Raw genomic sequence first — 11959 nt, forward strand, 5'->3', positions numbered from 1 at the left:
GACAGATCTCCACAAGGAGATGACAAAGCAGCCTCCACATGTGTCCTGTCCTCAAGATACTGACCAGCTCACATTACTCTCTCCTTGCATAAACAATTTTGCAAGACTCTCCCCAGGAAACCGACTCAACCTCCTACCCGACGGGAAGGGGTTTTGAAGCATGACAGGCTGTAGATGGCTGCACCTACTCTGCACATCCAGCTGGGCTGCCATCAGCAACAGCTCTGCTAACTGGGTCTGTAAGACATACAGAGAACCCCCATAAAACCAACAGGCTGTTAATAAAGCTCACAACAAACTTTCACCACAAAACATGTGCCAAAGACAATGAAAAGAACTCACGCAAAGAAGAGCCTTTCAGTGTCACAACAGCTGCATGGTGACAAAGACAGAACTCTGTCCCAGATTGCAAGCTATGGCAGTACCCTGAAAAATGGGCAAACACTGATAATACTACGTCCCTCTGGTCCTAAAATGCAGGAGGCAGAAGAGAGCATGAGGGGTCTGAACACTCATAAGAAACTTTTCTGACCACTGCTAGGCCAGGGACTCTTAATTGTTTTTCTTCCTCATCTGTTTTTGATGGTGTCAAAAGTGGATGGTACAAAAAATTCCCTGTATAAAAAAACCAGCGAATAGAGCACGTTTTAGTAGCTTTAATATACTTCATCAATTTCACTAACACCAGTCTTATTCACCAAACTCCATTCAAGACATAGAGCAACAAGTAACCTACCAAGCATCCTTTACCAGGCCAGGACTCACCTCCACACCAGGAATCATCTTCATTTTCAACAAGAGGGCAAGCTTCCCCTCAGTTTAGAAGAGGACAGTGTTTTGGATCACTGTAGCACCAGGTCCAACTGCTGCTTTTCTTTGACACTGTGAGCTCACCTGACCCTGTCACATACCATGCAAAACCTTCCACCAGCTGTCTCTGACAGCTGCACCAAAGGCTGGGTAATGGCAATTGACCTCCAGAAATCACCATCACAGGACATGGAATGTTTCTCTTGTGGAGGGTCTCAAAGCCACCTGCCAACTCCTAGGTCCTTGAAGGACAGAAGAGTGCATGGGAAGGATGCACAACCTGTCCAAAAGTCTGTAAATATCCCATGAGCTCGGTAACTGTGTTGAACTGGTCATGCTACACATTAGCTATTCCCAAATAGCTAATAGGCAGTCCAGAAAAACTCATCACATGTTATTACTGCAATAGGGCCATCTCCTGTGTGTGTGGATCTCCTGGTAAGTCACATTACAAGACCACCCTGATTTTGAGCTTCCTAATTATCTTCAGTACTGACATCAAGTTCCCTTGAAGCTTCTCTCCTGTAAGTTACATGCAGAGTGACCACAAACATTTAGTACCAACACCACATGTTGATCAACCAGGAACACACCTGGACCCTACAGTCAACATGGCCAGACACAGTCCCACCTCACATTTACAAACCCTTCTACATGGCACAGCTAAGTCAGACCCAGCTCCAACATCAGGCACACTGGCAGAGATGTTACACACCTTGTGTTAGTTTGGAGCTGCCCCAAGGAAACCCAGAGCTTACCCATAAACTGATGCAGATGTTGACATCCTCAAAGTCCCCTGACACTTCCAGGATGACTAGACAAGGAATAGTCTTGAAGAGTTTTCCCAAGTCTAACTGGCCCCAGCTGAAACAACACATTTTTAATCTAGAAGAAAAATCCACCTCATAGGACCCCCTTCGAGACCTAAAGTTGCATTTACCAGCTCCAGGTCTAAGGCAGGTTTGCCATAAGGGACTCAGCTCTGCAGCCAAAACCATGAAAATACACCCTTCTCAGAGCCACAAAAAACAGTAAGAAAACTCAAACGAACACAGTGCAAGAGCAAGACTTCATGCATTGAGGCCCTATATGGATTTCCAGTATGGCACAGCCCCATCTGGGCCCACAGGCAAGTCTCTGTGTGAATGACACTAACATACTGGTTGAGCTAGGCAGGGCTGAATGAACTGGGACAGCTGGTTAGCTGTATGCAAACACAAGTTTGCATATCCATCACAGCTTCTGAAAAAAGCTTCAGTTTGGGAAGCTGCTACTCCCTGGAGCCAACCAGGCAACAGCCATCAGCATTGCAGCAACTTTCTCCCTGCCCTGATGGCATCAGGCTACCAAGTGAAGGTTGTCACCTGCTGCTGACACTGCTCTAGCTGTCAACAACAGCAGCACAGCACAATGTAGTGTACAGGGGACAACCTATTTGCTCACAGGTCATGAGACACAAAAACACCATGAGTAAGTAGTCAGAGTAATGCTGAGGGAAAGAGTTGAAGCCCAGGCAGTGGCAGGTTACTGCACTAACACCAGCTCCCCTGCTACAATAATCCATGCAGAGCCGAAGCTCCTGAAACACAGACCCCTCTGGCAGACTCTCAGTGTCCCCAGAACCAGCCTGTAGCCACCAGCAAACAAGGAAAAGTCCACAAACTCTGTTACCCAGACCCAGAACTCCCAGCCTATCACAGAGACAGCTGCCAGCGATCAGAGGGGCCACGTAGCAAATAAATTCCTCTCCAAACCCTAGGGGCAGGTCAAAAACCAGCAGAGGAAGGACCTTCCCACACAGCAGCCAGTGACAGCTCTCCCAGAAACAGAGCTTTGCTCCAAGTCGTGTGAGGAAGCCTTTCCCCCTTCAGCTTCTGTCTTCAGCCAGGACCAGAAGGACAGATTCCCACTGCAGCAACTCAGCCACTGCTCACACTGCACCCTCTTTTCCTCCAGCTCTACATACTAACAAATTTTAGCCAACAAGACACGAGGACAAATACCCCAGTGAGGAGACAATCACCACAAAGGATTTAGTGGAGTAGGGTACCCAAATGCTGCTTCTGCAGCCTTCCATAGTTAGCTGGGAGTGGAAAATGCCTCTGGTATGTCCTCTTTAACAAATAACTGATACAACAACCACAACAGTCCCAACCCTCCACTGTGATACAGAATTACACAGCACAGGAAGGTCAGGCCAGGCATCTCTGCCTGTCAAAGCCTCCTGAGAGTGCCAGCCCATTCCTGGAGGGGTTTAATATTAGTGCTACAGTAGTAAGGATATGCGAAACCAAGAGCTTTGGGGCTCAGGGAAACACTAATGCTTCAGCTCTGCAAGCTAATGCAGTCCTCAGAGACCACAGCCCAAAAGCTCACACTCTCTCCTAAGGCCACCATGGCATTACACAGATAAGCACATGGACAAAGCAGACAAAGTCACAGAGATTAGACTAATTCCCCTATTTGTACCTTATTGAAACGCCTTCCAAAAAGCCTTTATAAAAGGATTTCGTCCAAAAATTTCCAACAGCAGCCACCAGTGGGATTAAGTTTTACTTAACTTGCCAGCTGCTGCCTAACAAGCCAGCACCAGCAGGACAAACAGTAACACAGCCACGTGGTGCCACATCCCCCTTCTGGAAAACAACAATCCATCCAGCACAGGTCAGAAGGGCAGGCTCTGAATAACAAACAAGGGATGGAGAGAGGAGGAAATCAATAGGAAACACCAAAAACACACAGCTCTGACTGCTGTTTCATCAGTTGTGCAACACGATGCAAAGCTGGTGCAACATGAAGGCAATTTCCTGCAGATTGTGGTGTGCCATGATATGCAAGCCCAGCTCCTCTTCATGGGCTTTTTCACAGATCAAATATCTCAAACCACAACATTGTTCTGTCTATTTGGATGCAGTCAAGGGTGGAGGAGTAGCAATTCAGTACAGTAGGTACCCTCAGCTCAGAACACTTCAGCAACTGCCATGCAGACATGGAAGAGGCTTCCCACCCCTTTAAGTACACTGAGCTCAAAAAGGACTTCAGGAATTTCAACTATGCTCGCTACACCTCTGCATATACAGCTTTCAAGTCTAGATGAAGGGCCTGATGCCCACCCTGAGAGAGGATTGAAGCCAAACCAAGTGCGCAGCAGAAAAGCTGCAGGGAAACCAGATTTTCTTTGCTTATACTCACAGACCCTTCTTTCCTGAGCATCCCCACGTGCATAGCGATGGGTGGCAGCCTCCACCTTGAAGAATTCACATCTGCTAGGAGACAGGTGAAGAAATCACAGGAGAAAGAGGCCAGGAGCATGATGAACAAGAGGGACTGAAAGTCCTCCAAGTACAATGACCTTGGGCTCATGGCCCATCTACCTCTACCCCTGCACACCAGCATCTTCCTTCTTAGAGGCCATTATGAAACACAGCCTCCCCAGCAACATCCTGCTCTTACTGCAGCCATGTAGGAAGGAACATCACTGCTTACACTGCCACCCAGAAGACCCAGTACCCACCTTGCAGGTGAGCCAATGTCTGGGATTTGGGAACGGCAAAGTTCTAGATGAAATTCAAGAGTTCACTTTAGAAAAAATATGTATCTCAGCAGGAACCAGAAAACTGAGCGGTGGGGCCACAACTATCATATCATAACAACAAAAAATGCTCAGGTTGTGACCCAAATTATGGTGGTTTATGAGCCATTTTTTATGGCATTTTGCCCTGACCTCCAAGACTGAACCATCCTGGAGCACAGCTGTACCACAGCTGGGACACACCAATTTACTTTGCAGCAATTTCTGAGACATCAAGGTAGGTTTTTGCTCTCTACTGGAATTTGGAGGACCAGAGTCCTTCAGATGATTTCAGAACACTGAACTGCACCAAAACAGCTGCATTCATACGGCTGAGTAAAGGTTTCTTGACCTTTCTTTCTTTTTTTCAGAAATGACAAAAGAGGCTTAAAATTAAGAAACATTCCCATCAAACACATAACTGAAAACAATGCCTCTCCAAGAAAAATGCTGGCTTCAACATGACACCATATTTTGGGAGAAAATACATTCAGTCAAAAAAAATTTTTGACCAGTTCTGGCTGCAAACTAGTTCAATAGCTGTTGTAAAGCTTCATTGTTTGCATAGGACACACAAGGCCTTAGGGAAATTGGTCTGCAGCCTGATTTGGCTAACTTGGCTTTCCGAACACCACCCCTGGGCAAAGAAACCACGCTGCCACTGCCATCCAATGTGGCCTTCAGAGCACAGCTCCAACCACAACTGAGAATGCTGGACACCTACAGAGTCAGTAATAGCTGGGTCTGAACAGCAGGACACAGGGCCAGGCACAGACAATACAATCCAGGGAAGCATGGAATACTGTCAGCTAACCATCTCCATCTTCACCTCAACCCTGGCACTGCTGTAGCCCCCACCACCACCACAACACTTGGAAACAGCCTCCAGCAGCAGCTCCAGCCAGAATCAGCTCCAGTGTCCATGGGCCACCCCAAGCATGGGCAGCATTACAGGAACTCCCCACCACAAATGCAGACAGTGGTTAGCAGCTCTCTGCCAAATCCTCAGCAGCTCAGGAGACAGAGGCACAGGCTGCCGTAACCTACATGCAAAATGTCTGAAGTAACTGCTGGTGGGCCCTTGCTAACCAGGGCAGCTCACCTCACAGCAGGCACGGAAACACAACCTCTAGAGCACAACAGATGGGGTGCTGTGGCCTTTCATGTGTAAAGTGCTCCTCTCCACATGGAACGGACAGGGACTGACTAGAAACTGGAAAAAAGTGATGGCCACTTTCCAGTAGGGCCAATGCTGTCACTTAGAGCACCACAAAGGACGTGAGCATGCAAGGGAGTTTTGCAGGCCCTTTCACTCACAAATTTCTTGCCAACCTCTCCCAGTATGAAATTCATGCTGACATGGAAGCAGTCTCCATCAGGGGCATGGGACAGGCAAAGGTCTTCTGGAGACAGCAAAAGTTTCCAATTAAAAATAAATTTTAAGAAGTTCCCAACATCAAAATAAAACAATTCCCCCAACACATGTTACAAAGAGCTGGCAGGAAAGGCAGGGGCACCATGCCAGGGCTCACCACTGCTTAGAAACTGACACTGCTTGTTAAGTTTAGGATCCCTTCCCCAGCTCCCAGCATTTCCAGCCAGAAGGACAGTCACCGATGGTATCAATTTCAAAAAGACCCTGCAATAAAAATAAATCACTCAGCCTTTCAGAGAGCATCAACACGTTTCCTCATGCACATGTGCAGAGATGAGGCTGCCAAATACCAATGGCATCTGACCCCTTCACTGGGAATTCCCGCAGCGCCCGCTTTGTTCTGTCTCCAGAGCGCTGTCCTAATCACTGCCTCGTACCCAGCTTTGGAGAGCAGGTGATAATTAAGCAGGTCTGGATAAGATACTGGGCCAGTGATTAGCTGGATACCAATTTTCACTTCACAGCTGCAACCAAGGAATCACTCACCACAGCTATGAAACTCAAATTGGAATGGAGACCTTCAAGAGGGAGAAACCAGCAGGGGCAGGAGGAGCAGCACCATCCCACCACTGTAGCTCAGATCACTGCTGTTCTCCCAGCAATGCAGAACCAGTAGGATGGGGAGGGAGGAGTGGTCCCCTTGCAGAAGAATGGGGCCCTTCTGCTCTCCAGTCTACAAGAGGGGAGGTGGCCCAGTGAAGATAAACAAAATGATCACCAAAGTGATTTCTTCACAGGCAAAAGAAATTCAAACTTTCAGCACTCCACAATTTATGGAAAGACAAGGCAGAACTTCAGGCTAGGTGCTAAGGATTTACATGGACACACAATTTGCACTCATTAAAATGCTCTGAAATGTTTAGCTTAAACTTTAGCATGCTCCTGTGGGAGCACATTTTGATCAATAGAAAATAAGCAGTATCAATAAGAAACAACAAATCAAAAGAAATCACATTTCAGCTGATATAAGAATATTCTCAGAGTTGTACCAGATGAAAAGACAAATCTGTAGTTCAGCTGAGGCAAACAGGCACAATACCTGTCTGGTGAGAAGTCCATGCTGCCCAGGTACATTTCTCATGATGGACTTGGGTAGGAGACAACACTTGACACATGACTGAAGCCTATGTCCCAGCAAACTACAAACTACAGACCATCACCATGGTTGTTCCCTTCCCAACTGCACAGGTGCCCAGAAGAATTTACAGTCCTGTTCTTGCAGCACCGCTACGGAACTGAGAGCTGTGTCATGCTAAGAGGCACACAATTGTTTGCCCAAGAAGCTCCCAGTGTCAGGTGGACAAGACAAGGCACAGCTGGAAATTCCATTTTATGGATTAAGAAAGAAAAAAAAAAAGTCTGCTCAAAATCCCATTAAAAACCTGGGGGAGGTCTGATGGAGAATATGGATGTCAAAAGCAGTCACAGCACTGCACTGATCTAAGGTCCTCTCCTGCTGATCAGCACACAGCTCTTACCTGCAAAACACTGAATGAAAATATTCAAGGTGGAGGAAGAAACCTTCTCTCTCTAATGAGTGCAATGTTAGCAGCCAAGGATAGTTCCACACTTCATGGTGAGACACATCCACACAAAGCATCTCAGGTCCAGGAAGAGTCTACCACATCTGTGCACTGCCACACTCACACCATCCATCACCACCAACATGAAGCTGACCTTCATGTGCCTCCACTTCTGCGATTAGCAGCACACAAAGCCCACAAGGGCACAAATATCTGCACCCTGTTATGTACAGCTGTAGCCCACTGCATCAGAACAAAACCCTGCAGCCTTCCTGCTGCTCACAACTTCTCTCCCCAGGACCAGGTGCAGGAATTCTTTTCATATCTCCTCCTTGCCACCCAGAAGTGACACCACTCTTGGGTCTTAATTATTTGAAGCTGAGCACTAACTCCTGCCATAGCCTGACAACTCCACAGCCACCCAGGGGAACCTCAGTTCACATTTCCAAGGAGATATAAACACTGAAGCTGCTCCATCACTACTCTGATTCTCAGAGCAAACAAATATTAACAAGATAAACAAAAGAATGAAAAATCCCACACACCAAGACTGAGGCTGTAATACTGCCTTGGGGATGGGGTTAGCTAAAGGGAATAATAGACCGGAGATCCACAGCCTGGATAAAAGGAGGAAGAGTGAGAAAGAGTCAGACTGGGCTACAGAAGTGAGAGGAAACATTGGAGATTCTGCTCCAGCTGGCTCTGGAAGGTGAGATGTCTCCATTCCTAATAAGATGAGAGGAGAAGTTTTGTTTATGCCACAGGGATCCAGCAGAAGGTCCAAAGCAGAACCATGAGACCTGCAGGCCTCCTCCTCATTCATCAGCTGCCCTAAGGCCATCTACTTCTTTTCTCATTGAGGGGGCTTTAACCTGGGCCCTACTCCTGGACACTGCCCAGCTGAGAGACAGCAGCCCAGCACAAGCCAGACAGAAGGCACCCTGAGGGAATCCCCTCAGGGAAGGAACTGAGAGGAATACATGTGTGAGAGAGAAATGCTTTTTCCTGTCACACAGCTTCTGAATGCCACCATTGTTAACCTCCAGTCTAGTTTTCACTAATTGCCCATGCATTTGCAGCCAAGCAGCCAAGGTGCCTCCTGCCCTTCTGTCTCTGATTCTCCCTGCAGGCCAATGGCTCGCTTTTTCATGGACATCAGTTACCAGGGATCATGAAATTCTGTGTGCTGCCTGGGGCTTCAGAGCTTCCCAGAGACAAGGCTGCAGCTGGACTGCTCTGGCTGTTCCCACCATGTTCCAGCCAACCACCAGCACATTCTTCAGCTCTCTGGAAAGCAGCAGAGACAGCTTTCCTGAAGAAGCATCCATGGTGACAGAGGCTTGCTCTGTCTCTCACACTCCAGGCCTTGCACATGCTGCTCCAACTGCACAACTCATTGCCCAGGACTTCTCCAAGGAACGGGCTGCCCACACACAGCCCCCGACCCCCTCTCAGATGCACCTTCCCTTCCAGAGCAATTTATGCTTCCCAAACAAATTAGCTGAACTGATAACAATAAAAATCCCATCCCATGCATTTCTGATGCAACTGATCTTGCTATCACCCACTATAACTCCCTTTGCTGCTTTATCGTTGAGTTTTGTTAATGTATCATCTAGCTCCTCTTGTAGGACCTTAAAGAGATAGAGGATGAAAAGGCACAGCACAAAACCTCACAGCCACCAGACCCCTCTTCCCAACGCAAGACACTGCTATTTATTACTAAACTTTGTTTATAGTTGTGCACTCTCCCACCCACATGGCAATGTTTCATTCAAGACAAGTTTGAATTCACTTCAAGAACAACATTTCAAAGGATCCCAAAGCATTTGTTTACAAACAGCGTGCACGGAGAATTCACTTCTCCCACCAATGAACATGGTCCCCTCTGAGACAGGGAGAGGCAGCTGTTTCATAGCACCCAACGCTACTCAACAGCTGAGGGACAGGAAACGATCCACAGACAACTGATATTGCTGAGGAAATTTATGGAAAATGAGGGCTGGAGACTTCTATTTGCCAGGAGAGAAGGGGGAAGCTTCTGAGGATTAAAGCTCTCCACTGGGTCAGGAGGAATTTAGGGAAGCAAAGCGTCCCAGACTGCGGTCAAAGGAGTGACTCCAAATTTCAAGCCTCATCTGAAAGCTGGCACCTCCCAAACTAACGGGAACCTGGGCACTGGGATAATTTGGCTGAGGAAGGGAGAGCACCCCCTGCTGAGGCAGCCACACAGATCTCATCCAAGCCCCAAACAGGCCCAGCCCTGTTCAACATGAGGTACAAGCCAAAATCACAGCCTAGAGAGGTATTTGGTGCAGAGAGGAGACACTGGGAAGACTATAAAACTGAAAACACTTAGAAATCCCAGCTCCATACACAAGACCTACTGTAAACACTAAATCTTCAGAGGAGGAAGGATCACACAACTCCTTCAAACACCAAAGTCCTAGGAATGGTAAAGGGTCACATGTTGTAGAAAACAAGAGGGTCCCAGGATGGAAAAAGAGGTCCTCAAAAAGGCTAAAGAAAAGTCAGATATAGGAAATCTGGACAAAACAGAGTGAGGACAAAGGGTCTTACAGGGAGCTGGCTTCACATGGTACTTGCTCCCCAGAACAGTAACCAACTACCAACAGGTAGGGGACAGCAGGGGCTGCCCAGAAGATCGGTGAGTGCAATATCCAAACAAGGGACAGAACACACCTCCTCACCTCCAAAGAGTCATCCGTGATGGGAGGAACCAAAGGGCATCACAAAAGAATGATGGAAACACCAGTGCTGGAAGAGAGCTGCCCTGCAGGAGCTGGGATATGAGGCAGGGCTGCACCTCTCTTCCATACCAGAGATTGAGCATGGCACATCTCTGAGGATGAGACACGTACATGGGTACAGTGAGTCTTGCACACATCCCTTGCTCAGAGATGGGCAGCACATGGAGAGCTCTCACTCCTTCTCCATGGAGGTAGGGGAGGAGAAAGTTGGTCTTCTCTACACATTCTTCCCAAAAATGAGATGCGGAGGACAAAGCTGACAAAATGGATGTCCCTCCCCAAAATGGATGGTAGGAGAAAAAAACTGTCCCCAGATCCATTCCATGGAAAGGGCTGATGGAGGTGGCACTACCTCCACACCCTTTTGGAGGAGGGAGCAAGGGGCACTTTCCCCAGACAGGCACAGTGGGAGATGCCCAGGCCCTTTTGGTGGGAAACGACATAGTAGGATACAACCTGGTACAGACAACCCAGTGTGGGCTGCATGGGAGATACCACCTCAGGCACGGTGTTGGCCAAACATCCTGAGTACGGGGAGGATGTGACCCTCAAATGGGGATGAAGGTCTCCTCCAAGGTGCCTCTGGCACCTAAAGCAGGGCATCACCAGCTCCCTCACCAAGGAGTTAGCATGGCTTCCCCAGAGCCGATGCGGGATCCGAGGACGTGCGGCTGTCCCCAGAGGCAGCACCCAGGGACAACGAACCCCAGAGCATGTGCACGGGGGGTATCGCCACCAGCCTCCCACAGGTGAGGGGGGTGCACGGAGGGTGTGTCCGTCCAGACAGAACCCAAGGGGGTCACCATCCCCATCCCCGCCAAGGAAAGGCAATGGGGATGGAGGACGGATGGGGGTCGCCGTCCCCGTGCCGGGCACGAGGGGCACCTCCCCATCCCGGGGGTCCCGGCCCCGCCGCCCCGGGGGCGCCCCCGGGGCCGAGGGGGCAGCCAGCCCCGGCCCAGCCCCGTGAGGGCGGGAGCTCCCCAGCCACCCCCACTGGTCCCCGGGGAGGCCCACGGGGCCCGGGCTCCACGCGTGGCCGCGGGGGACCGGGCCCGGGCCCGCGCTCACCCGAAGTCGTCGTCCATGGACTTGAAGTAGAACTTGTAGTTGGGGCGGTTGAGGAGCCCCTTGAAGTCGCCGAGGGTGACGCGCTCGGCCGGGATCGGCAGCTTCACCAGGTACGGCGTCTCCTGCTCGTCCAGGTGGTAAATGATCTTCGTCTCGGCCGCCGCCATGGCGCCCCTGCCCGGCCGCCAGGCCCCCGCCTCTGCCTCCGCCGCCTCCTCCGCCCCGGCCCGGACCCCCAGTCCCGGCCCGGCCCCCGCCCGCGCCTCGGCCCGGCTGCGGCCTCCGCACGCCCGGTCCCCCCGCGCCCCTTGTTCTCCGGGTCCCAGCGCCGCCCGGCTGCACGGCGCAGGCTCGGCCCCGGCCGGCCCCGCCCCGCCCGCCGTCCCGGCCCCGCCGGAACCGGAACCGGCGCCCCGTGGGGCCGCGGCGCGGGAGCGACCCCGGGACCCGCCATGGGCCGGGGCCCGGCTCAGCGGGCAGCCCGGGAGTTTGGGCCCGCATCCCGCTCCCGAGCCAAATCCCGGCTCGATTGGAGACCCCCCTTCGCTGGAGCTGACCCTCTCCTTTGGAACGGGCCCCACACACCCATCCGCCCCGCTGCTGCTGTGCCCCGTGTGGGTGCATGGCCCCTGGGACTGCCCGTGGGTGCGTTGGGATTTACACTTTACATCCACATCCTCCTGTCCACAGCCTGGTACTCCCCGTGCCTCCACAGGCCCAGTGCCAGCTGGGAATACACCTCTCCCAGGCTCCCCACCCCATTCAGCTTTCACACCCC

At 50.6% G+C, this 11959-nt stretch overlaps 1 protein-coding gene across 3 annotated transcripts in view; it reads right to left on the reverse strand.

Moving 5' to 3' along the window:
* DVL3 (dishevelled segment polarity protein 3) overlaps positions 1–11534 on the reverse strand; it is a 33277-nt gene extending 21743 nt beyond the window's left edge. For 2 of the 3 annotated variants that reach the window (XM_041467794.1, XM_041467795.1), the window contains exon 1: positions 11182–11534. In XM_041467794.1, the coding sequence (XP_041323728.1) occupies positions 11182–11348 (167 nt within the window). In that variant the 5' untranslated portion in view covers positions 11349–11534. The remainder of the gene's footprint in view (positions 1–11181) is intronic. The other variant, XM_041467793.1, reaches the window with a different exon arrangement.
* Positions 11535–11959: the final 425 nt, after the last annotated feature.

The sequence above is a fragment of the Pyrgilauda ruficollis genome, unplaced genomic scaffold (genome assembly GCF_017590135.1).
Source record: "Pyrgilauda ruficollis isolate IOZ18807 unplaced genomic scaffold, ASM1759013v1 scaffold21, whole genome shotgun sequence".
Classification (NCBI taxonomy): Eukaryota; Metazoa; Chordata; class Aves; order Passeriformes; family Passeridae; genus Pyrgilauda; species Pyrgilauda ruficollis.